The sequence below is a fragment of the Delphinapterus leucas genome, chromosome 17 (assembly GCF_059928025.1).
Source record: "Delphinapterus leucas isolate spDelLeu-1000000601 "Yukka" chromosome 17, BTC_Dleu_Yukka2, whole genome shotgun sequence".
In the NCBI taxonomy this organism is placed as follows: domain Eukaryota; kingdom Metazoa; phylum Chordata; class Mammalia; order Artiodactyla; family Monodontidae; genus Delphinapterus; species Delphinapterus leucas.
The window spans coordinates 71257834-71285018 of record NC_143145.1 but is presented as its reverse complement, the minus strand read 5'-3'; the positions used below and the strand labels follow the sequence as shown (position 1 = coordinate 71285018).

General features: G+C 42.3%; 1 protein-coding gene across 12 annotated transcripts in view; it reads right to left on the bottom strand.

Annotated features, from left to right (window-relative positions):
* Positions 1 to 27185, bottom strand: part of NCOA2 (nuclear receptor coactivator 2) — a 271444-nt gene that overhangs the window by 36238 nt on the left and 208021 nt on the right. For 8 of the 12 annotated variants that reach the window (XR_016388547.1, XM_022595244.3, XM_022595245.3 and 5 more), the window contains 8 exons: positions 24748 to 24851; positions 20498 to 20675; positions 17720 to 17908; positions 15267 to 15368; positions 14831 to 14974; positions 10968 to 11115; positions 7863 to 9132; positions 479 to 689 (listed from right to left, as the gene is read on the bottom strand). Coding sequence is in view for 11 of the 12 variants with exons in the window: in XM_022595244.3 (XP_022450952.2) it covers positions 479 to 689; positions 7863 to 9132; positions 10968 to 11115; positions 14831 to 14974; positions 15267 to 15368; positions 17720 to 17908; positions 20498 to 20675; positions 24748 to 24851 (2346 nt within the window). In the remaining variant the exon portion in view is untranslated. Of the gene's footprint in view, positions 1 to 478; positions 690 to 7862; positions 9133 to 10967; positions 11116 to 14830; positions 14975 to 15266; positions 15452 to 15973; positions 16147 to 16745; positions 17101 to 17719; positions 17909 to 20497; positions 20676 to 24747; positions 24852 to 27185 lie in introns of those variants that run through there. The other 4 variants (XM_089899046.1, XM_089899048.1, XM_089899045.1 and 1 more) reach the window with 4 other exon arrangements.

Here is a 27185-nt window from a genome sequence, read left to right as displayed (position 1 = left end):
TGAGGATTCCTAAGAGATAGGACAAGATATTTTTAATGTGTGTAGCCCTTTCATGTATGAGTATTTTGATAAAAAATTTTTAGTAGTATATTATTCCTGAAAAGTCAGCATAACTTTCTAAGTTTCTGTCTTTTAAGTATTCAGCCATATATTAAGACACAGAAAATCTATTTTAAGCTCCATTTATGAAGGCAGTAACTGAAATGAAGGGAAGTATGACAATCACCCGAAGAACTTTATCAATGCAGGTCAGTCTCACTCCGTGTTGATTATATTAACCACAAGCGCCTGCAAAAAGGCCATGTTTACTAGAATCCACCCTGAATGCTGTTTTGAAGGGCTGGGACGGTAGGTGGTGCTATCTGACCATAAAAACCTTGAAGTGACTAAGCTGTTTGCGTCAGATTTTAATAACCCCTGTTTCTGATGGTGATAACATGGGAATTTCTTGGCATAACCATCAATATCTCATACTCACTGCTCTGTGAAATTCGCAATGCTGTTTTCTGGGCTCCAACAGGTGTAACAGGGCTGCTCTCGGCTGTGAGTTGCATGAGGTCATTGATGATGGCTTGCTTGTCAACTGATCCAGCAGGGGCGCCTGGCCTCGTGTCTGGGAAAAGCTGTGGTAATTGACTGTTCTGCAAATCATCCAAAATCTCCTCCAAGTTGTCCAGCTCACTGCCAGGCTGCGGTTAACAAACAGAAGGGTTTATCCAGTCCCACGCGAAGAGTGGGCGCCACAGGCCCGGTTTGCAATTACAGACCTAACCGGTATAAGGCACCAGAGGCAAACAAGAGATGCAGACACATGCGAACCTCAGGTCTAACAGTTAACTGATCATCTTTAAAAAGAATTAAATCAACAAAGGACAAATAATTTAATGTCTTGCTCCTCAGTTTCCTCATCTGTGAAAAGAGAGATGCTTCAATTAGAAAGAAAGCTCTCTTCTAGCACTGTGATTCACTGGCAATTTGTAAATTCCCCTTTATTTTATGCTAATAATTCAATTAGTTATGAGTATGTGTATTTCTAATTAACCACGGGTGTACTATGACTTACAGTCCAGGCCTAGGTTTTGTGGTTCACTCTCCTGACGAAGTAACAACAACAAAAAATTGGTGGAAAATATGATCCAAATTTACATGAAATCAGTATTTAGTAAATGGTCATTTCCTTTTAGAACTTTGTTTTTCTTCCTTTCTTTTTTTTTAAGAGCAAGGAGTGAAACGCACGAGGAGCGTGAAGTAACCATGAACAGCTCAGCCCTGTCTTTTCCATTTGAGTGGTGTTTTTTTCCTGCTTACACTTTCAGTTTCGAATGACACTGGCTTTCTCAGTCACTCACCAGCTTTGGTGACAAATGCAGGGAAGCAGGATGAAAACACAGCAGCTATTAATTTGACTTTACAGAAGCCATAAAAATATTTCTTACAGCTTTTCCCTTTATTAAAATAATTTCCTTTCAACTACCAACATTAAAATAATAAGGTACATATCACCACTATTTCACACCTAGTGCTTTTCTTCCAGAGAGCTCAACTGAATTTATATTCGTTTAAGTAGAACCTATCTGTGTGCCAAGTATTTAAAATCAGACAGTGCCAACCACGTAAGAAAATGGCTAAGTTAACTCCCAGGATTACTTTCTAGTGAAGAGAGTGGTAAGAATGATTCTCCTGATGTGTAGGTGGAAAAACACAAGTTAGGCAACTTCACCAAAGTCACTGGATGGACTTTGAATCCATGACCATGTGACTGACCCTTTTGTCTACACTGGCAATTCAAATGAATGCATTTACATCTGACAGGAGGTATACTTAAAGCAGAATGGCTTACAGTTTTATTCTATACACTAGAAGCTGCATTTACTAAGGTTTTTGCAATTTATGACAAATGTAAATCTATACAGGAAGTCTTTTTACTGGACATAATTTCTCAAGTTAGGAAGGATACAATGAAGTGATATTTTATTGGATTCTTTGTTCAGAGTCAACTAGCTTAGTGAGAACTTGGAGATCCATTTTCCACGGAATTCCTAATGCACTGTTTGAGCAATTACAAGACCATTTTCTAGTTAGTTTAGCCACCCATTTCTAACAAAAGAGGGAGGGATCAAACTTGGGAGAGCTACATCTTAGGTAAGGGTTAGGTTCCAAAGTTAGCATCCTAAAGTATAGACAGACACAGACAAAATGATCCTTAGAACGGCTCGGGAAGGAACCTTACTGTATGTCCCCTCCACCAAGGGCAACACAGCCAGTTTTCCCTCCAGGGTGAAAGCACATCACTGCTTCTCTGGCTGAGTCCGAAATGACGAAGTTTACGCGGGGGCCATTCCGCACTGAAAAAGCCTGCAGCTATGTTTCACACTACTGGAGCTTCAAGGGAACCAAAACCCAGTTGAGTCTCTTGAACGGTAGGCAAAACTGCTCACGTGGCTTAACCATTTAATAGCTATCTCTCCTTTTCTTTTTTCCTCTTCTGAATGTGTATGGACAATTTTGGGTAAGTTAAACATGAGTAAAGTGACTCCGTTGGAAAGCTATCGTTATCATGTTTTGCTGAATACGTAAGATACAAACATCAGTGTAATAAGCACTTACCACCCTCTGAGGACAGTGCCTGGAACATATGGACACTCAGTCAACCCGATGAGTTCCCTCAACTATTTTAACCGGTAATTTAAAACATTTCCCAGAATCAACTCAATTTCTCATAGAAATTCCTATCATTTCTATAATTTCTCAGAAAAAATTTCATGTAGATGGATAGGGACACTTCCCTGGTGGCGCAGTGGTTAAGAATCCGCCTGCCAATGCAGGGGACACGGCTTCGAGCCCTGGTCCAGGAAGATCCCACATGCCGCGGAGCAACTAAGCCCGTGTGCCACAACTACTGAGCCTGTGCTCTAGAGCCCGCGAGCCACAACTATTGAAGCCCGTGCGCCTAGAGCTGGTGCTCCGCAACAAGAGAAGCCACTGCAATGAGAAGCCCGCGCACCGCAACGAGGAGTAGCCCCCGCTCGCCGCAACTAGAGAAAGCCTGCGCACAGCAACAAACACCCAGTGCGGCCAAAAATAAATAAATTTATTAAAAAAAAAAAGATGGATAAATATCCTTATGGTTGTATCATGAAAACAGCTACAGAGGTATTAAGAGGTTCTAATAAACTGTGAAGTTTATTGCTATCCTAGGAAACCAGGTTTCCCTACTACAGTAATGCTGCCTTGCGTAGAGTATTTTAAAATTCACTGTTTGTGAAGGGGTGAGAGGCTGGGCCGTAATAAGTAATAAGCTACTTCTTATTTTTTTTTGTGCTATGTGGGCCTCTCACTGTTGTGGCCTCTCCCGCTGCAGAGCACAGGCTCTGGACGCGCAGGCTCAGCAGCCATGGCTCACGGGCCCAGCCGCTCCGCGGCATGTGGGATCCTCCCAGACCGGGGCACGAACCCGTGTCCCCGGCATCGGCAGGTGGACTCTCAACCACTGCGCCACCAGGGAAGCCCAATAAGCTACTTCTTGAGAAAGCTTTGCAGATGCCTTGAATGAGAGATGGCCCAAATAAATAGTTCATATAAACGATAATAAAAATAAAGTATATTATTTTCCTCAATGGATGCTCTTGTATTTGCTCCCAATCACAGACATGTGTAAAAGAAAGCTTTTACAATATAGATTAATAGTCTGAGTCCAGACTCTCACCTTTCCTTTTTACCTTTACTCTTTTCACACAAATAAAATGATACTTTAAACCATCTTGAATAGAAAAATAACCATCATAGTTTCAAAGAGTTCTAATGATAGGATTCATGATTCTTCCTTTGTGATCTACTCTTGTGTCGAATATGATGAGTTTAAAATAAGTCTAAGGTTAATCTCTCTCTCTATATATACATAGCTATATAAAACAATATATTTGGACGGTTTAAACCTATTTATTGGTTCTTTATTTCAAATAATTACATAATTTAAAATCCATGATTTTCCTTGATTTTTATTTTTAAAAAGCATATATTAAAACTGATTTTCTAATTTTAATCTCTGCCATTTCTAAGAGCTGATCAAATTCAACTGTGTTTATGTCTAGCTTTGACAAGTAACTAAAACACTTATTTGTCTTAAGAAAGTCATGCAGGGACTTCTTGGCGCTATATTCAGAAGGAACTGGTTCTCTGGAGACCCTTAACCATGGACACTATAGTATACGAATTCATTCAGCTTACCATCAGAAAAACGCATTATGAAAATTTCCCCACTAGAGATAATATTGCTTTGCTTGTGTTTATTTCTTGTCAGTATTTGGAGTATGCATTTAAATTAATCTAACTGTCTCAACTTTACTTGAAATGTTCTTTTTCAAGGAGAATATCTCTACACCTTTGGTTGCCTAGGAATAAAATTTGACGGCTACGGGCATTTTCTTCTGTAGTCATGTAAGTCCTGGAAGGGGTGCATTTGATCACATGAAGTTTCTGATCAAACATTTCTGCCCCCTCAGTAAGCTTTCATTCTCATCAAAAGTTCTTCTAGTTCCTATCTAGTTCCTTTCTCAGGCATGATTTCTTCACAAGACAAAAAGATTAATGCCTTCCTTGAAAACGCTTTGCCAAGATACTTCAAAGTTTTGCTTAGGCATCTCTTCGAATGCTCAAATTAGCCACATCAATTTGAAGAGTTGGTTTAAACTATTTCAGGCAGAAAATGAGTCAGAAAGATTTTTGTAAAAGTTCTACAAAATGAAAATTGGACTTGATTTCTGCATTTTTTTCTGGTTTTATGAATTTTTCATGTGTCAAATCAGTTTGTTTTCTGAAGGAAATATAAAGAACACATGTAGTTTAATACATGTGTTCTAATAAACTACAAAACAGTGTTTCAAAAAAATTTTTTTAAACTGTTATTTTACATTTGCCTAACATAAAATTGCTTTAAAAAATGGCAACACAATTCTACCACAGTTGGAGGGAAATTTTCAGGACACTAAGAGTTTAAAATATGGTTTGCTTTTCTAATGGAGCCAAATAACAAGAAGAAATTCTTTACAGACTATTTCTAAACCCTCATCATAAGTGGCCCAGCAGCATTAAGAAAGAGCAAAAGAGTACCATTTAGTTAGTATCATTCACACATGCTCCATTGTGTAAATAAGTATATAACTTAAAAGTCAGTGAACATATCGGAAATTTTTCTGTCATTGTTTCCTGTTGGTTATGAAACACTGTAGAAACAAATGTTGTTTGAATACTCTACCAAGTGAAGAATGCTATTTTAGGTATAATGGCACCATCGAAGTACTTCCTGCCCTTAATAAGTTAGTGATAGGTTAAACACACACTCGGATAATGGTTCTTTTCTGAGTCAAAATAACAAGACAGTCAACTGTGCAATTCAGGCTCGCTAACAGTTTAACTTACTGAATAAAAATGTGTTGTGTTCCCCTGAAGTGAAAGAAAAACCTTTGATAAATTTGTACAGAAGTCAGTAGGAGATACAATCAACCTGTATTTGGGAAAAGTGGAGGGTGGGAAGTGAAAGAATCCCTGTTTTTTTTTTTTTTTCTTAAAGTCAGTCATTCTAACTTTGATCTAAATTTAGGTAATGCATACTTCCTGTGGTAACCTTTCTTTTCAAGCTGCAATGTTTCTGATGTTAAAATTGCTCTGAAGCACTGTTTTTTTGGTGGAGTTTTAAAATGGGAATAGATGGAGGGTAAAACCAGGAACTGGGTTTCATTAAGAAAAAAATACTGTGTGTATGGGTGAGTGTGAGTGTGCGTCCACCCAAAATGACAGGTTTGTGCTGATAACACTCTGTGCTTTAAGTTCCCAAAGTAAGATAATGTTGATCAGAAAAAGCATTCTTTTAAATACCAATTAGAAACCTGCAAGTGACTCAAGGACTTTAAAAAAAACAAACAGAACTTCTTCTTTGTCAGTTTCTTGTATGAAGTTAGTGTAATCATATAGGTAAATACAGAGATGCCAAACAGCGCCCTCCTTCCCTGACCCTCTAAGTCCCTAGGGCCTCAGGCCTGGGATAGAAATAAATTCTGTTTATGGAGCAGGGGACCAGCCACTTAGCCACTAAGCCAAGGGGGACCTCATGAGTCACCATCTTGCCCTCTAGCATGTGTCAAGAGACCCGAGCGACAGTATCTCTGCCTGCCACTCTGAACTGCCACTAGCTCTGCGTATTCTAATCTAGTAAACCTCAAAAGATTAAAACATCTACAGCTGTCAGTATGCTTTTACACTACACTTTATCCAAGATATTGTTATTAACTTTCCCCTGAGCCCCCGGGTCCCCCCATGCAATGATCTTACAGCATCACAGAGTAGCTGGTGTAGAGAACTCAGGACTAACACCTAAGTTTAAGGATTCATCCTCACCAAAGGTGTTTACACAATTACGCTGTTTCCCTCACGAAGGGCACAAGGAATGGTAGCAGCTGTCCAGACATCAAAGTGAAAGGCAGACAGGAAGCTGCGTGCTCAGGACCTGGAAGGAGGCCGGCTGTGCTTGGCCTCGGCACCCGCCCCCAGTCTGTGCTCTCCACCCCAGAGCTGCTGCTGGGTCAGCCTCCACCCGGGAGGTCTAAGGTGACGGCCGGGGTGCTCCTCTCTCGTCTCCCCATGCACACCTTGTCCCTGAAGACAGCGACACCTAAAATGTCCACTTGTAAAACAAGTTTCAAGGCCATATCAGTGAACCATTTTCAGTAGAGAGGCCTGTGCAGCTTCTGCACTCCTTAACCCATCACGACTTACGGCGGCGCTCAGGGATGGCATGGTTCATGAAGTCCTGGATCTTTACCCCACCGGTCGTTGATTCCCCAGAAAACCCTTTATGCCAAGTCATTATTGTCAGCAATAAATCATTTTTTTTTTAAATAGGAAAATTTTAAACAGTTTGCATTTTCCCTCTGTGATGTCATTACCTCAGAGAGTCATCAAGAATGACTCTGAATATCACTTTAGCTATCCTTGATTTTCTCAGGAAATTAATTTTTCACGTAAGAACAACAGATAACGCAACCTATTATTTCAGTTTTGCACTTATATTTGATGGTTCCGCTCTACCAACATCAAGGCCAACTTTACCTCCCCTCTACTCTCCATTTCCCCTTAAATACTTTCTATGCCGATGGTCTAAGAAATTCTTTAGCGTTAAGCAGAAGTCATGATTGAGAATAAAGAGAGGTAGAATGATCTTCACTGAGTCTGAAAACCAGTCAGACTCTGCTCTTAGAAAGGGAAAGGTGAGTAAAAAATAATTTAAGTCTGTTCTGACAAAGCCCACTTTTGAGGAAGTGATTATCTCCAATTTAGGTATGTTCTAATAACAGGGGTCAGCAAACCCCAGCTGGCCTGCGGGCTAAATCCTGCCCACCACCTGTTTTTGTATGGCCCATGCACTAAGAATGGACTTACATTTTCTAATAATTGAAAAAAAAAATCAAAAGAAGAGGATCCTGTGACACGCAAAAATTGTATAAAATTCAAATATCAGTTTGACTGAAACACAGCACGCTCGTTTGTTCCTGTGTAGTGTCTAGGGCTGTGTTTGCAAGCCAGGGGTGGAACTAAATAGCTGTGGCAGACAGCGTGAGGCCTGCAAAGCCTGAAATATCACCACTCGACCCTTTACAAGATAAAAGTCAGCTCTATAGCGACGTCACTCTTTGCTAGACAGAGTGTTTGGAACACGCGGCCTCAGTGAGAATTAACTCTGTTTCAAGGCAAGAACAAAGGAGAAGACTTATTTTTATCCAGTCACCTGAGGTCTCAGAAGGCCCCTGTGGAGAAATCCCTGATGGCTATGGATCAGTACACTTGGGGGGACACATGACAAACCTTACCTGGTCACTGGGCTCAAAGCTCATCTCCTCCTTCTCAGTTTTCATAGTGATTAATTTCGTGTTACTGGCAGGGTCTGTCTTACTGTCCAGTCGCTCCAGTTTGGGGGTGATTTCTGGTAAACCGATATCTTTAGTATCATCCTTATCGAGCAGGTAGCGAAGCAGTGCATTCTCTTTCTTCTTGGGGCTCACTGGCTCCTGCTTAATAGTCACCTCGGACCCAGGAGCTGTGCTGCTGGCCTCCTGGTTCAGCTCTTTGCCCGTGGCTTCCGCTGTCAGCTTCGCCAAGTCCACGGGGGAACTGCTGTCCTGCAGGAGTCTGTGCAAAATCTTATGCTTCTCCTTGAGCGAGGTTCCGTGCGTCGACCCAGAGCCAGGCAAGCTGCCTGTGGAGTCCTTGTTGGTGTCCGACAGAGCGCCAGGCAAGGGCGAAGGCTCCATCTGGTCGGATTTGGTGGTTAGCAGCTGCAGGAGTTTGGTCTGCCCCTTGCCGTCATGCAGTCTGCCCTGCCCGTCAGGCCTCTCGCCGCTCCCGGCCTGGGGCAGGCTGGCCTCGCTGGCATCCTTCTGCTCCCCCGGGTGGCAGCTGCTCTCTGCTGGCCCGGCTGGACCTTCCGAGGGCTCCCCGTAAAGTCCGAAACAGTCTTTGGAGTCTAAGCTTCCCATCTTGCTGAGCGGGGGAGGATTCATATTCACCGGGGAGTTTTGCAAGTTGCCCATTTTGAGGTCCGGTGAAGCCAGCGACGACCCCAGTGAGACCCCGTGCCCCTCGCTGAGGGCCTGCAGCGCGTTGAGGGAACTGTTGGTGTAGCTATGGCTATTTCCTGTGCTGCTGCAAACTCCCACGGGGGAATGCAAGCTTCCTGCGGGGGAAAACTGACTGGGGGGGATTCGAGGGCTTCCGGCCACCCCAGGGCTCATGCGATGCCTCGGTGAGAGCATGGAGCTGGGCTGTCCTGGATTCAGGCCCGGGCTGCTTTGTGAGGGGCTGTTCATTTTGAGTGCATAGTTACTACCCTGAGGAGTGGTTGCCTGCATGCTCGACACGTGGTTCATTCCCCCGGAACCACCAAACCTGCCCATGGGCATGCCCATTTGTTCCTTTGGGCCGTTCATGGGGAAATTTATATTGCTACTTAGGGTCATGTCCTGACCTGGGTTCCCACTGCACATGGCCTGATGGGCAGGGCTGCTAGAGCTAATTGGATTCAATGGCTTCCCCATCGCTTGTCCAGTCAGATCCGGATTCATTACACACACATTCTGCTCTCTGTAGGGTGAGGAAAGAAATATAAGATAAAGGGGAAGATACTGAGCAAGTTGTTATTAATTTTCGAAAATGAGGTCGCCTCATTTCTTTAAAAGAACGAACGACACGGAAGGAAAGGATAATACTTTGATGAAACAATCTGCAATTACGGGCAAGAATGAACACGCAGTGCTTTGGACCAAGAGGGATGTTTTTCAGTCCACTCATTAAGACGTCTGTGGTTCTACAGAGGAAGTTGTGTTTAAATTTGACTACTACCATACTGAAAGCATAGTTGCTAGACAGGACATTAGCGGGCTTCCAATTACATAACATACCTTTCTCATTAAACGGTACGTTATCACGAATAACTGAGAGCTTGTACTGTCTGAAAGAAACGACCCAAACAAGTATAGCTGCCTTCAATTATCTGCCAGATTACAATTCCTAACAACAGACCCATCTGTGAGCCTGGAGCTTGATGTGTGCTACTTGGCTCAAGATGAAGAGTAAACTTAAGAGGGAAAAAAACTTGCCCCTAACTCTTCGAAACTCTGCAAGTTTTAGAGCCAATAAAGTTACCAAAACTGTTTAGAATTAGATTACCTGTCTAACAGATCCCCCGCCTGGGTCCCCCTGGAAGGCAAAGCAACAGCCTCTCAGCCACACGGAAGGAGCTGCAGATCGTCCCGAGTCTGTGATCTCATTCCCCAACTCGCAGGCAACCCTACTCCGCTCCTGGTCTCAAAGCAGGTTTGCTGAGCTGGATGATTTTCCAAGCCCTATGAGCTTTAATTTACAGCTTGGCAGTCACTTGTGAGTTACCAAGCGTGTTCACAAATCCAAACAAAACAGGTTTCACAAATTGTCAAACACCAGCTTTCAGTCAGGGGGGTGAAATGTGGCACATCTGTAATCACTTTCAAATTGTTTCAGTTTGAGGTCAGATTTATTAACAGTTGGCAAACAGGGCTGCTTGATTTTTTTATTCGCAATAAGAAAATAATTGAGAAATGTAACAAAAGAGAACTCCAGAGCAACTTTAGATATCTGCTGATAGCACCTCATGAAGTTTTACGTAGCACACATGTAAATATTTACATAACTTGAAATACAATCATTTCTCTAAATTTGTGCTCTGAAACTATATGGTTATGACACTTACCTTAAAATCAACATTCAAGTTTCCTTTCTTTTATTTTTTATGGAAATGTTCACTACCCCTCAATTTAAAGTCTAATGTCAAAACGTTAATTTAAACCTGAGAATAATAATCTAAAGTATTCCTTCTAAGTATATGTATATTTGAAAGTTTTAGATTTAAACACACAGGAGCAGAAGTCATTCTATATTCCTGCTCTGCATGTGTCACTGCTGGGAACTGATCAATTTTCTTCTCTGATGTAACAGGCAGTCAGTCATGTCAGAGCAAAGTGAGTGCTAGTCTATGTCCTTCCAGCTGGGTGTTAAGATTCACTAGTACTGGGAATTCCCTGGCAGTCCAGTGGTTAGGACTCTACGGTCTCACTGCCAAGGGCCCAGGTTCGATCCCTGGTTGGGGAACTAAGATCCCACAAGCCACGTGGCACGGCCTAAATAAAATAAAGTAAAATAAAATTCACTAATATTAAGGCTAAAATTCAAAGTGTAGCCCTACTTTGAATTTCAGTATCGGGAGTTGTCTTTTAGCCAACAGTTAATAACAATTTAATTTTAACTTAATTTATATTTTACATGCCTGGGCTTGGTCAACAGAAATGTCTACCAAACCTGACAAGCTCTGGGATGACTTCCTGCTTTTGGAACCTTTCCTCCTGACTTGGGAAGGGCAGGTGGTGTCTCAGAACAAGGCTTACCTGTGCAGCATATGTAAAGATATCACAAGCTGAGGTTCGTTAGTAGTCTGAGAACGGATGAGCTTGCTCTTCGTTTGTGCAGCCACGAGAGTGCCGTCGGACAAGGAAAAACGATAGATCTGACTGAATGCCAATCCCTGTCTCAGCACTGCAGGCAAGCAAGGAAGCAGAACGCACGTTTAGAAACAAAATCAGAAGGTGAGGGCCGGACAAGACATAATAACAGTAATAAACTTCGTTAAGTGTATTATTTTCCTACCAGCAGGTTAAACAGAGTTGTAAGTAATATTTCATGACATTAGAACATTATACATTTTTAAAAGCACGTTTATCTTTCATTCAAAGTACCGATAAATTCAATATACTGTTTTTTTCCCCCCCGCAAATGAAGCTTGGACCCTTAAACTACGTTCTTTTTAAAATCTTCAGTATCATGGCAAAACAAGAGTGTAAACAACTTATTAGCTCAAAACAAGCTTTACAATGATTTGTCTAAAATGTCAGGAAACAATGCAATGCATAAACATGATACCTCTACAGGGTACAATTTGCCTTTAATTTCTCTTCAAACTAATACAGTAGTAAATGTTACAGTAAAACTTATGCCATTGAATATATTCTCCGAATATTCATCTTGAAGTTACGTACTGTTTACTCCATTATCTCACACTACTATTCCCCAATTCTGTTTCTCGGTGTGTAAGAAGTATTATTTCTGTGGTCAGGATAACAGAAAGTAAAAGATGAACAATCACAGGAATCTTTTCAGAGAAAAAAAGGCTAAATAGAAAACTGAAATAATAAAAGTACAAATCTTAGTGACATGGAATTGGTTTAATGTCTGGATAAAGAGTCAGGCGTTTCCATTTTCAAGACTAGAGCAGAAAATATAACACTAGGTTAAAATAATTTCCCTTAAAATTTCAGATTTATCTTTAAAACAACTGTATTTTAAAACTGTCAAATACTGCATATTAAAAAAGAACACTTCAATTCAGAAAAAAAGGAGCCATACAGTTTAGTTACCTTCTAAACCATTTTAAGAAGACGACCATTTTCTACCACATAATCCTCAGCACAAATTTTGCGGGCTGACTAAGTTAGTCCCAAAGCGGCCAAGCACATTCATCATTCCACAAAATTACCATGAGAGACAGAGAGAGAAAGAGAGACAGACAGACAGACAGACAGATGAGAGACAGAGAGAGACAGACAGACAGACAGACAGACAGACAGACAGTCAGACAGAGGTAGGTGCTGACACACAATGTGGATTCAGATTTTTTGGTAAAATTTCACTTTGAGCAATTTCCCTGACGAACACCCCTGCAGTTCCAGGTATTTAGGGACATGCAGTATTTAGGTATTACTTTCTGCCACCAACTGCTGCATGATTACTCTGAAGTGGCAGTACTGGAAATGAATTACTGTACATACACGTACCTTGCTTTGTACACTAAGTATGCCACTAAAAGGTGGCATAAATACCATTTTTATAATAGGACCCATATTTCCGATGGCTTATAATTTCAGAATTTTATCCGACCTTGGCTGTGATCCCTCAAGATTTTCCATCTCCATTTGGTCTATATCAAACACCTCTGCTGAGTAGATTTGTGTCAGCAAGCCCCTGAACGCATTCAGGAAGCTCCTCCATGTAAACAAAGCCTTCCAGCAGACTTTTATTCAATGCAAACGATTACCTTCAATCTGACTTATTTCACACATTTGGATGAAATGTATTTTATACACTGCGGCGTTTCCTTGCAGTGGGTCCCATCCGTTTAAACCTAGCATAGTGCCTAGTACATCTGGGTAAACCCTTTTCTAAGGAATCACGAAGCCACAGGATTAAATGTGGGGCATTGCTACTCAGGGCCCAAGGACACTGAACACGGCTGCTGATGGAGATTTCATATTCTTTGTTACTATTCTTTTTATTTTAAACCAGATCTAGTGAAATGGCAGGTTACTTATTGATTTCTGTCAAATGTAGCATCTTTATTTCCTCTTACTCTTTCCCACTTAACAGAAAAATGCTGGAAGACACAAATTGTTGGATTATGTGCTTATTTATTTCTAAGAAATAAGGATGAAGAAGATAAACAGGATGAATAAGATGAGGGAAAAATAATGGAATGGAGAGAGAGGTCATTTACCATGACTTGTACTTTTTCATAATCAATCTTAAAAGCATAAAGTGTAAACATACAAACACTCTTGGTAAATGCCAAGGTCATGGGTGCACGTTAAACGGAAGATGACCAACTAAAACTTGATTTTCAATAATGAGTTACAAATTTTTTCTGCAAAAATGCAGACAATTTGCCAAACTGAGTTATAAGGCACAGGGCCCCTGTCCCTCACAGGCAGCGTGGCCCCCATAGAATCCAGGCCCATAACCAAGTGCCCCTGCCAGGACATGCAGGGTCCACGAGAGGGGAGTCAGAAGACCAGAAGGAAAAAGTGTCTCTCCCTGGGCTTCCCTGGTGGCGCAGTGGTTGAGAGTCCGCCTGCCGATGCAGGGGACGCGGGTTCGTGCCCCGGTCCGGGAAGATCCCACATGCCGCGGAGCGGCTGGGCCCGTGAGCCATGGCCGCTGAGCCTGCGCGTCCGGAGCCTGTGCTCCGCAACGGGAGAGGCCACAACAGTGAGAGGCCCGCGTACTGGAAAAAAAAAAATAAAGTGTCTCCCTCCCCCATGGAGTCCTGCTAAAGAAAATAATTTTTCTTTGTTCTCACCAACTTAACAAAAACCCAGAATGTACTTGAGAAAAAGTGATGCTACAGAAAGAACCATGGGAGCAGCGTGGTGGTGAAGTGATGGCCAGGACAGGCCTCAGATCCAGCTCTGGAGCTGACACTTAAAAAAAAAAAAAAAAAAAAATTATTTACTTATTTGGTTGCACTGGGTCTTAGTTGTGGCAGGTGGGCTGCTTAGTTGCGGCTCATGGGCTCCTTAGTTGCGGCACACGGGCTCCTTATTTGCAGCACACGGGCTCCTTAGTTGTGGCATGCAAACTCTTAGTTGCGGCATGCATGTGGGATCTAGTTCCCTGACCAGGGATCGAACCCGGGCCCCCTGCATTGGGAGTGCAGAGTCTTAACCACTGTGCCACCAGGGAAGTCCCAGGAGCTGACACTTTCTAATCGAAGGCTTCCGAGGCCATGTCACCTGTGTCAGCTCCCCACTGACAGCACAAGAGTCAAACGCCCACTTCCTAGGTGGGCTGTGGCGATCAAGGGGCTCACGGAAAGAGGAACAATGCCAGGCAAAGGGCAGGTGCTCAAGGAGGGCTGAGTCTTGGGTTCAGTTCCAGGTATCCTATTAACTAACTGTGCGACCTCAGACAAGTCACTTCATCTCTTTCGAGAAACATCTGGGCGGTCTTCAGTGGTCGTCATCTGGAAGGAGGGCTTGGGATCCCACTGTCGCCTCTAACAGGAATTCACCTGCTCCTGCAAATTTCCTTTCATTCTTATTTCCACAGCGTCCTTACGATTCAGATGGTATTTCTTTCGCTATTAGAGGGGACCTCAGTACGTTGTTTTACACATCTAGAAGCCGTAGCATCAGAGACAATGATCTCTTTCCCTTTCCTTTCATCTGTCTTTGTGAGATCATCATGCCCAGTTCAATTTACTTCATCACACTCTTAGCCTTACAGGTTCTCCTATTCAATTTCCCTTCAGATGGCGACAATTCTGGGCAAGACGATGCCAAGTACGTATGAACCCAAAGAGTCACCAGATCCAGGTCCCCGGAGGTGGATTCAGGAATCACTGTTTCCGAGAGAGCTCTCATAAAAAAGCAGGAATTTAGCAAGATGAACTTCAAGAAAAGTACCATTTAGAGATGGTTACCTTCATGGTGATGCCTCTTAGCATAAGACACAGACTCCCCTTCGTGCTGCGCGTGGAACTTCTGGATGCACCTCCTCACCAGGTCCTCCCAGCCCGGCTTCATGGCTGCCCGCATGGTGCTGGTGTCCAGGGACGTGATCTTGCCTAGTAAATAACAGCAAGCATTATACCTACGCACTGATCTATTCTTTATAGAAATAAGTACACCTTAAAAAGGTAAAAATTTGCTTATTTGGAATAGGTAGCACAAGTGCACGGACCAGAAGGGTAGACAGTGAAAAGAAGTGTCCCCCCCCTGCCCCCGTCTCCAGCTCCTCCACGCTTCTGCCCCAGCAGCAGCCACTACTACCAGCTTCTTCATCATTTTCTAGACCCGTTCCTTGCATTTACAAACATGGAGGTATTCTAGAAGGATTTCTTTGGCAAGAAAATTTACCTTGGAGATCTTGGCGAGTAGTGAAACTTTCTGATGAGGGAAGAACTGGTCTCTCCTTCATGGGGACTCTTCTGGCCACACAAATCAGGCAGGACTGCAAATCTTCAATCACATACATTGATGGTTATCGAATCAGGCTTTTTTAGTGTTTCAGACAAGATCAAATGCATTTCTGACAGCACAACCTTGTAGATCAATAAGGGAGAGAGCGACGAAACACTATGTACCTCCGCTCCTCCCCTGAAGTGGGAAGCAGCTGGGGGCGGATGGGCTCGGGGGGCTGAGGATAAACCGCTGAAGCCACACGACACACGTGATAAAAGCACATCCACCACACTAGAGTCCACCACCTGCAACCATGTCCCCAGTGGTGGAAAAGAATGGAAGCCTTTCTTATTAACTGGCTAATAGTAGCAGCCAGCTGAATGCATAAGGGAAGCACACAAATGATGAAAACTAAACGCTGATACTCTGTCAAGGGCCTGCTCCTTGAGCTCTAGGTTCACCAAGACACAGGAAAACTAGATATACCTGCTACCCAACCATGTCAACGCTCCTACAATGGCAATATGCAATTTAAAACGAAGTATACAAACAGCGTCTAGACTCAGATTCGGAGAACAAATCCTAGAAAACGCAGTGTGTGCCAAGTTCAGAGTCTGGGCCATGGCTAGGTTCTCACACAGCTCTAAGCATTTATTCCTTACCCCACTTCAACTGTTTTATGTATCTGTGTTCACTTCTGGAGAACAGGGAGGATGTGTTTTATCTTGTAACATGCAGAGCACACTGCAAGCCCTTTCAACTTCAAACATGCTGGGGAAAAGGTCGATTTAAAAAGTCTCTTCATATCTTATGCCGCTGATTTATGATTGTTCACCTTTAAATTCGGGAAAGAAGTTCTTTAAATATATCCAGTAATAGTGAGTATCACAAAAATAAATGTAATCCTTGTCCTCAACATTAATAAAAGCTGAATTTTTGAGCACTTACTATGAGACAGACACCCTTCCAGCTGCTTTACAGGCTCCTGATTCATCTAATCCTCTTAACAACTCTGAGGCAGTTACTAGCTTTATCTCCATTTAACAGAGGAGAATCCAAAGCACGGAGTTTCAGTAACGTGCCCAACATCACACAAAACTTTGGGGAAGCCAGGATTTGAACGTGAGCGCACCATGCCTCAGAAACCCTACTCTTACGCTACACTGTGGAAACATTCGGAATCAGATTTTAAATGTATGAAGATGTTTAAATAAATATATGGCACAAAATTATAAGTCAGCTCAGCTGTAGAATACGTCTTTAGAATATTATCACAGATGGATGCGTTAGCAACACTTACTCTGTTGCATACAGGAGAATAAAATCGCTTGACATTCCGTATCTATGTAAAAATTTCATTTTGAAAACTATGTATCATCTGTGACAGCTCTATTAACTTCCTTTCCAACAACATTTAAATTAAAAATTACTTACATATTTTTTTAAAAGAGGATTAAATATCTAGTATTGAATGCCAACCATGGTTCAGGCATGTTCACTTAATCCTTATTACGCTGTGATACTGGAATTGTTGACTTCACTGGTTAAGGGAGTACACGGACGTTCAGAGGTCGAGAAGGCTGCCCAGAGTCAGAGCTGGCAAGCGGCTGATTTAGGGGCTGGCCTGCCTGATTACAAAGCCCACAGTGTTTCCACTGACTGATGGTTCTCGGCTCTTCCCCTTCTGCTACACACGCAGAACGCGCTCTTCAGCACTGTCCCATGTCACAGACAGTGACACTCAGCGGTGTGGAGTGGCTTGCTCGGAGGGCGTAGCGGGTGGACACTACACCAGCATCTCTTGAAAGGGAAGAGCCTATGAGCTTACAGTTTGGAACCCTTCTCCCAATCCCCACTCCCGTCTCCATCCTCTCCTATCCTGGACGCAGCATCCATAGACAAACCATATGAAATCCATTCATCCCTTGGAAGTGTACGAAAGATGTTACTTGTACCATGTGTGTTTTTCTAGGGCGTGGCTCGGAGCTTGCTGTAGACATTCAGAGGGGCCTAGGATCCCCGAGAGGTTCAACACTAGTGGACGTGCGCCAGCAGGGTAGCTACTGGCCACATGGGGCTATTTAAATGAAAACTTAATAAAATAGACAATTTGGTCCCCAACTGCATTATTGATATTTCAAATGCTCAGTAGCCACATGTAACTAGTGGCGGCTGTGTTGGACGCTGAAGACACGTAACACTGCCATCATCACAGCAAATTCTACTGGATCGTGCTGTTTTAAAGAGCTCACAATTTTTGTGATAAATTCAATTATTAAGTAGGTGAAAAGAACAAAGAAACTGCCTCTACATTTTTCTTTGTGTGGCCTCTAATTTCAGGTTATTAAGTGTGAAAGAAGTAGCACAGGAATACATGATGTAACATATCCCAGAGATGTGGCCCCTACCTTCTCCTTCTTCTTTGATGGACTTTGGTTGAGAGACAGCAAAGCACTGCATAGTTTCATATTTCTGATGTGCTTCCTGGTTTTCATGACCTTCCTCTTCTGAATCAGGTAAAGGTTTTACCAGCATCCGACAATTGAAAGTATGGCTGTTCCGCCTGGGAGGTTCGCCAGACCAAGCTCCCCCGTTCACTGAGCAAAAGGCAAAAGCAACCCGACAGTGTAAAGAAACTAGCGTCAGACTGGCTTCTGCCTAATTATCAAAACGATGTAGGAAACATATGGTTATCTTACTTTCATATAGTGCTTATACTTTTCTAAGTAATTTCAAAATCTAAAGGGGAAAAATTATTGGGTTAATTCTTGGGAATTTCAAATGTCTTTTACACACTTCTTACTCTTCACCATGACTCTTCCCCTTCAAGTGCAGGCCCTGATTACTGACCAGCCCCCTCCTACCCATCTAACCAGATCTTTCATGTTGCCCAGCACAAGCCTCCCCACCATCACCTTCCATACCCAGTCCCACGTGGATATCTTTGCACCTGCTACCCTGTCTAAAAGGTCAGGCTGCCTCTATGTCTCCGATCCACATGTACTCCTGCTCTAAGGCTGAGATCCTTTAGGTACTTAACCAACTGCTCTAGGCATCCCACACTGCCTCTTCTTACTGACCTTTCTTTCCTAAAACTTAACTGAAATTTTACTGTATAGTCTGTAACTTGGCTGTAGTTTTTTTTTTTTGCTTCATGCATATTTCTTCATAAGACGGAGATGATCTTGAGGATACACTGCTAATGTCATTTATTTCTTTTCAATGAAATACTACTTCACATGTCTTCTATTTTAGTATCAATACTTAGAAACATATATATTAATTCAAGGAAAAGATGAAAGAGAAGAAAGCCCTCTTTTTTTGGGGGGGGGGAGATGCATTAGAGAAATCAAAGAGAGAAATCAACTAATGACTGATTTTGAGAATTTAAGGGTGTTTACAGATCACCAGATCAGCTTCCTCATCTACAGGCGAGAAAACTGATGTGCAAAGAAACATTCAGCTTCTAGAAGAGCTGGGGTCGGAACCGACCCTACTTCTCACTTTGGTGCCCTTTTCTTTACTGTCGCTTGTGTTCTACCTAAAAGATATTAGGAAAAAAATAAAAATCAAAATCAAAGATATTAGGACCAGCAGGACGATGAAAGAGGGGAATCAGAAAAAAGAGCCAGTCATAAGACAAGCAAATGCACTCTCAAAAAGTCACTAGTTAGAAAACGCTTAAAAGGACACCTAGGTGAACACAATGCTAACCCCACAGGCACTGGGCTGTAGAGGCAGAAAGAAGGAAACAAACCCTAGAGAGAAAAAGGAAATATCAAGTGAACTACAGGAGACTGTTTCACAAGGAGGAACCATAGCTAGCTTTATACAGACATTTGAGGAGTGTATTTTACCATGAGCATTCTTAAAAGCTTATTTACATAATGAAGACCACATAGAGTAATCAAAGAAAAAAGTTCTTATTAACTCAGGTTAATACGTAATTTGAAAGTATAAAAAAGTACAATATAAAGTAAGGCAAAGAGCTCTTTAGACAAGTGAAATAATAATATTGAACTAATAAGTATAGGTCTTCTGAGGAAGTCATAAAATTACTGAAGAGATTTGAAAATACTAGTTACTTGAAATAAGACATCCCATTTTCTTGTTCATTTACTAGAGAATATAATGGAAGGACCTCACACGAGTAGTCATAGGCTTTGTATTACTGTTGCAGTCACTTTGAACAAAGGGTTGTGCTATTAAAGAAAAGCTAGCCACAATGAAATGTGAAAGGGCCTTTTCCTATTTACCGTGGTAACAATGAGACCAGCTAGCATAAACAGTCTTAAGAAAAGGAACAGAACTACTTGCTAACTCAGGACCTGACCTTATTCTCTACTAAAATATGCACTTCTTTTTACCCATGAAGACGTTCTCAGCATCATCAGCTAAAGTGAGAATATAAAAAAAGAGCCACCTAGTAAGTGGGAACAGCAATGCTCCAGAGCAGCCACTGGGGTGGGCCCATGCTGTGAATCACCTGCTTTAAAGTATGGCCCTTCGGAATCACGGACACTCTCGGATAGCATCTCCAGGTCGAGATGAGGAAGACAGGAAGGGGAAGCAGGGAGCGGTGTGGAGGGGCGGTGGGGGGGCGGGGGGGCGCCTTGCCACCCGCAGAGCCACTGGGGAGTCTGTGAAGCCCCAGAGCCCATTTCGGGCTCCCAGGCTGGGAGCATTTGAACCTCCACACGCCACTTGTTCCTCAGCATTTTATTTTTAGAATGTCGTATACACCCACATCATACCCTTCATCAGCAGGACTCAAAATAAACTGAATCTCAAGCTCCTCGTGACCTTCTGCGTCTTAGGCTGTCACGGAAGAAAAGGACAAAGCAGAGCCTACAGGCACTGGATTGGGCAGGAGGCAATCGGCAGCTTCTTAAAAAACAACCAAATAAATCCCATGAAAACAGTTGCCATGTGCCTACTCTCCATCCGCATTATTTTTACTTACTTGAAATATAGGGTCAAAACGATCATTCATTCAAGACCAGTATCTACAGATGTCCTTTTCTGCATGACCTCGAAGCTTACACAGTTAACACAAGCATCCCTAAAAAATTACCCAGTTACTCTTATCCCCAGCGGACAGAATACAGTTCTGTTTTCTGCCCTCTAGCCAAGACACTGTGCATGTGGGCAGGGGCTGAGGAGAGACCCAGAAGACACTCATTTACCTATGGACTTTGGTAGCAGGTTTTTGACGAATTCAGTGTGGTCCCCAACATGCAGGATGCTATATACGCTTTTGTTCATCAGCTCTTCCTGGTTATACCTTAGGTACTGTGTCACATTCTCTGAAACAAACACAACGTTGCCTTCCAGGTTCACTACAAAGAAGAACCCATCAAGGGCCTAAGGGAAGAGGCACAAATTGTGTTAGAAAGGAGGCAGCATAAAATCACATCCGACTGCTAGGAAGGGAGTGGCCCCTTTAAGGGAGACATAATTCACGTGTAGGGAGAAGAGTGATCTCTCTTGCTCCACTCCTATCATTCAGAAACAACTAACACATTTTCTCTTGCTGAAATGAGTCCATCTTAGTAAGTGGGAGAGAGCCTACATCAGGGTTTCTTGTCACAAACTAAATGACAAACACTCACTTTGTTAATTAATCAGGAGATAACTACTGCCACGTAAAAGTATACAGGCATTTATCTGCATTTTCCAAATGAGACTGATGTACTCCGTAGGGCCGAGAACTACTTTTCTGCTAGTGATCCAATACGGAGTCATTTTTTTGTACAGTTCCTCATGGAATACAATGGGAAGGAGAGGTCATTGATAATTTTCCCTCAGTTTAAGGATAAACGCCAAGGAAAAAAATCAAAATTTTACTACCTTTAAAGCTTCCAAGGCTTAAGCGAAAAGAATCGAAGGTGATCTGAGACCTTTTAAGGAACGCCAATCCTTTATTGTTTGGTGTAAATGGGGAAAGGGTCTGGGAGGTGTGTGTCTGATGTGACAAACTAGTCTTCCCAGGGACCTCAGGCTGAGACACAGCCGGCACTGCCCTGAGACTACACAGGGCCTTGAGGTTTAGGTTTCTAACAGTGAGGACTGGAAAGTTAACTAATCACGCCTGGCTCTATTACTTGTTCTCCAAGTTGTCAAGATGCAGGCTCCTAAATCACCCAGATAGCAGTAGCACTTTTCCTGTGATGGGTGCATAGCTCACTTTGCTGTCATTCCAAAACAGATTAGGGAAGGAGGTGAAGGGCCTAGGATCATTTCAGGAAATAAAGAGGATAATAATAGATACAGACGTGTTTACTGAGCCTTAAACACACAGTGTCGCTTTAATATTTACAATTCTGGAAGGAATGTTTTCCCTTTTCCAATTCACAGAGGAGGAAAAAAACTGAGACTCAAAGAGGATAAGGGATTCGCCCAAGCTCTTGCAACTAGTCAGCTGGGTTGCAAATCCAGGTGGATGTGACTCCAAAGCCCATGCTTTCAACTACCACTCAGCACAGTGTTCTCCAGTATTTACCCAGCCCATCTTCCTATCATGGTCGCCTGGGTGATGCAAAGGCCAGGAGCTCAGTGAGTTTCTCTTGGTTCCTCCTCCTTTTTCTTTTTGATCCTCACTTGTCAGAGCTGTTTCATGGATCAGGGGAGTGATCAGGACCAGAAGAGGCTTGTTGCTGATCAGGCAGTGCTTGGACCAGGACCACGTGGACCACACAGTGCATGCCAGTTTCTTCATGCTGTGTATTTACTACTATTTTAACATGAATGTTACATGGGCACACCAGTATAACGAAGTGTATGAATGGGACATAAAGTGTTTACTTTTCCTCTAGTTTGTTTTTTCCTTAAGTTATTATTTAGCAGGCTCCTATTTTGTGAGCTTTCTTTGAATATATTCCATCTTTAATTCTATTTTCATGACAAAACTAAGCGCTCTCTCAAATTAGAACTGACCATAAGGCACCAATGAAAAGCTCTTAAAAATATATATTTAAAAAAAACACCATTTGGTTTTAAGTTTTTCTTAAATGTTCAGTCAGGTTTTCCCAATGGTATAAACAATATGCAGGGCAAAGCAAGACTATGTGTAAACAGCCTTCCACGATAGGTTGGCACCAACTGTTGGAAACCTTGTGTGTGTGTGTGTGCATGAACCGGGGTGTGTGTGTGTGTGTGTGTGTGTGTGTGTGTGTGTGTGTGTGTGTGTGTGTGTGTGTGTGTGTAGGACAGGAAGTCAGTTGATTAGTTATATACCAAATGTCCTTTTAAACTCACTGCTTGAATACACATTCAACAGGGATTGTCATAATCATATTACCTACTGTTCACTTTTGGAAGTGCATGTAGTTTCCTGCTGCTTTGTACCATGCTAAAAAGACTGACTGTGGCATAATATAACTGAAAGATGAAATTCTTTCATCTTATAAAACTGTTTGTTTTTTTAAAGCTCACTATGATATGCTCTGATGAAAAAAGCTGACATTTGGTTTTGTTGCCTAGCAACCACTATGCCATGATGTAAGCATGAGTGTGCATCTATGCCTAGAATGGCTCAACGAGAACAAGTTTTCTCCGTTTAGATTATTACATGCAAACAGGGATAAAGATGCAAATTCAAACCTTAAGTCTCTAGATTCAAAGTGTTACCTCTCACACATTTAGCACTGAAGTCCTGCTGAACAGGTGCTCGCTCAATGCACTGAATTCTCAGAAGACTATTTTGAAACAGTGAAAATGTGGATTTATTTGATCTTACGAGATAAGGTCCACTGATATCTAGCAATCTGATTTCTGCAATTAGTGAACTTACTCTCAAAAGGCTTGAGTCATATAGCCTTGTGGTTACTGCAAGCATTTCTTTTTAGAAGCCTCAAAAATCTTCCCAAGAGTTTCCACCCTACTTTAATTTTCCCCCATGTAAGGAATAAGCACAGATATATGGGCATTTCCCAATGGTAAAAATTTAGATTACCATCATTTCCAAATGAATTTTGTTTCTAGTTCCTTCATCTAATTCTAAATAAACAGTCCACCTAGTTAAGAGTTTTCTCATCTGCTTCTAAGAACCAAGTGGGAAGTAGCACTCTCTGGCCTTCCACTGCCTTGTGAATTCTGGAAAATCAGGTTAAGTGTGTTTTTGCTTTTTCTCTAAAAATAGTTGTTAAATGTTTTCAAGCCAGTGATAGAAGAGATATACGCAAGGGCCAATGTGGGGTCATTTAAAGTCTTTTGGCCAGCAAGGTCCGACCCAAGGAATGAATTCTGTCATTTCTAAATATAAAGACCGGGTCAGACAAGCTTTACATGTCTTCTGTGTCCCCCCACCCTCCTCCGATTATATGGTAGATTTTCACAGAATTAGATTTTCTAAAAATAAAAATCATCTTATGCACCAACCGAAAAAAAAGAGGCAATTATTGGTTATCTCTGCTTTAAAAATCCTAATTTCTTATATACATGCAGCTGCCGCAAGTTAAGTGCTCCTACAGTGGCAATGCTGCAGAGCTTCTGGCCATGTGGTAATTTTCAATCTCATCATATCATCAGCACAGTAAATTATCCTGAGAACTGACATAATTTATGTCTCAGGGCTCCTCTGCTTCTTGTTATATATTCACTGACATTTTTCCCCTGATCTTACCGTAGCCTACATCTTAAATTTTAATTCTGGAAGAGGTACAGCAAAGGACTTGGTGTTTAATACTGTACCGGTTAGTAAAATAAGAAAGCGGGACTTTACAAATTCTAGATAGTAGTCCGGTCATAAAACTTCCTAAAGTTGATAAAGAAAAGGCAGTTACGACAAACCATTAATTACACTTACGAGTTCTGCCTATTCCTTCAATTTTCGTCTTTATGAAATCAATAAACTAGTTGAAGTAACATAAATAAAAAGCGTAAACCTCCTTTTAAAAAAAATCTTTGGCTGCACCACGGGGCACGCGGGACCTTAGTTCCCTGACCAGGGATGGAACCTGTGCCCCCTGCAGTGGAAGCACAGAGTCTTAACCAGTGGACTGCCGGGGAAGTCCCGAGTAAACCTCCTTTTGGTCCTCAAACTTTAACCTGTATATATAGGCATATGTACATGCATATATGAAAATCTAAGAATTCTGGGAACGTTTCAAACCACAACATCACCACAGAATTTAACAGGACTTGTGAACACGGTTTTCCAAAATGAATGCTCAACTGACAGTTAAAGTTGGTCAAATCTGTATTCTAATCCACTTAATTTAATTCTGTTTTATCAATTTGAAACATATATAAGCTGGAATCTGGAGTAAAATCTAGATACATAGTATTAATAGGAAGCTCAAGAGGTCAGCAGTACTTCAACTTTAAGAGTGAAAATTAAGTGTGGATTCTCCTTAAATTACATTCACTTGAAAATTAAATGGGATAATGGATAAACAACATTGTAAAATACAGAACCAAAACGAGGGTGCACTACCTCAAGCATCATAGGCCCTAGTGCATCCTTGTCGATGACACCCTGCCCGGTGGATGACACGTCTGACTTCTGCACTTCATCTATGTTGGCGGCTGCTGCTTTCTCTGCAACAAACACAAGTGTGAATTCAACGGCAGTGCTATTTCAAGGACAGAGTGACACAGAAACATTTTTATTGTAATGATTTCAAAAATCTCCAGTGGGATCAGAGCCAGCTATAAAAAAGTTAGAGTACATCCCCACCACCACTGCACAGGAGAAACTGCTGGAAGCCGGAGCCGGAACATTAACTTTTCCCCTCCAGAACCTGTGGCTCAGCCCCTTTCATGCTGCCGATAAAATGAGTTTAGGGGTTTCATGCCAGTCCCTGACAAGCATTTTTTTTCTAGATTGCAAAACTGCGCTATACTGCAGCACAATTAGTGCCGCCTGCAGAGATTCCCCGAGCTGGGATGACCCGGGGCCTGTTGTTCAGGCTTCGGGAAAGAAATCAAAGATGCATTTGAAGAAGGAATAAAAACGCATCCTGACCACTGTGGCTCTTCCCACGTGACACTCCCCTGGCTCTTGTACTGTCCCACCTCTTGTCCCCTTCACATTTAAAGTAATCAGAAAGACTGGACCCTGTCTGGTGGAAGGTGCTTGACGAGGTAAGGCAGAGAAAGCGGCACCCTATCAAGCACTCGGAGAATTTCAACGGATGCCCTTCTACCTAGTCCAGAGGTGTGGACTAAAACGTCTCCCCACGAGGCCTGGGAAGACATTCCATCATGGAAAAGTCTCACGGAGGAAACAGATGCACAGTCATCAATATATATATGCAAACGGGTTATTTCAAGAACACCAAGAAAAGTTTAAGGCACAACAGATACATCCCAACAACTTGCTAGGAAATGACACAAAACAATGTGTCAGTTATTTGTCCTGAATAAATTATATCCTTGTTTACACTGCATGTTATCATTGTAATTAAACGCAAGTAAAGAAAACTGTAAATCAATTTAGTACTCAGAGTCAACTTGCTTTCATGAACTTAGTAGACTCGGCTTCCTTTTTTTTCATAACAGAAGATTTTACACAGTATTTTGAAAACCTGTAACGTTTAATTTGTACCCGGGAACCTAGAAAGTAGTTAGGAATTACACAGGCCCTCCGAATCTTGCCGCTCCCTGATGGAAAACGTCCACATGCATATTTATCAGTGGAAAAGGGAAGAAGGCCTGTGTAGTTCAAGTCTAAGCTCTGCCACTTAGTACAAGTCAGAGCACGTCATTTCAACTTTTTAAGGCCTTAGTACCTGCCTTCTCGCATCACGGCCTGTGACAGGAGTAAATGGGATGATATGTAAAACACACTTTAAAAACCAGAAAGGAGTTTACAGATGTAACTTACTACTAGCATAGCTGTCTTTTTTAAAAAATCTTTTTTTAATTTTTAAAATTCATTTTTATTTTAAAAAATTTTTTATTTATTTATTTAGCTGCTCTGGGTCTTAGCTGCAGCATGCGGGATCTTCGTTGTGGCATGCGGGATCTAGTTCCCTGACCAGGGGTCGAACCTGGGCCCCCTGCATTGGGAGCACAAAGTCTTAACTGCTGGACCACCAGGGAAGTCCCCCTATCTGTCTGTTTTTTTTTAAATTGGAGTATAGTTGCTTTACAATGTTGTGTTAGTTTCTGCTGTACAGCAAAGTGAATCAGCTGTAAGTATACATATATCCCCTCTTTTTTGGATTTCCTTCCCTTTTAGGTCACCACAGAGCATTGAGTAGAGCTCCCTGCGCTATGCAGTACATTCTCATTAGCTATCTATTTTATGCATAGTAGTGTATATATGTCATTTATTAGCTCTCCCTTACTTAGTTCCAAATGCAGAATTTAGAAGCAGAGAGTATCTGTTTTCTCAATGACTCTGCGACGTTCCTGATTCACCTGCTTAGATCTGAAGAATTGTGACCAGCTATAAACAGAGATATAACTCGTCTGATAGCCTTTATAACTCGGCACGTGAGGATCTGTTAGGCCTCACTTCATTTCTTTCCTTGCTGCCCTCCCTAGCTCTTGACTGTAGGTCCCTTACCTTATCTGCTGGCTTGGTCTCAGCCCAGTTCCTCAGCCAGTCTTAACTGAGGCAGGCAGCACCTCAGGTTCTTCAGACAATTACTGCACATGTTCTCCCCATCCTCTCCCCCCGCCCCATCTTCCCAGAATCTTTCTCACCAAGTAAACGCACGTGGGGCAGACTCCCACACCCTGACCCCCGCTTCTGCTAGTCACTCTGTAAGGCTGTAGATTTCAGTGTCTGCTCACTTTCCCACACGAGTCCGGGGACAGGACTGGCACTGTCAGCTGCTGCTTCATCTACTCTTCCTCTAGTTTAACAGCCCTGCACTGTCGGGGGTCTGTGCAGGCTTCAGGCCTAAGGATCCCTGAGTTTCC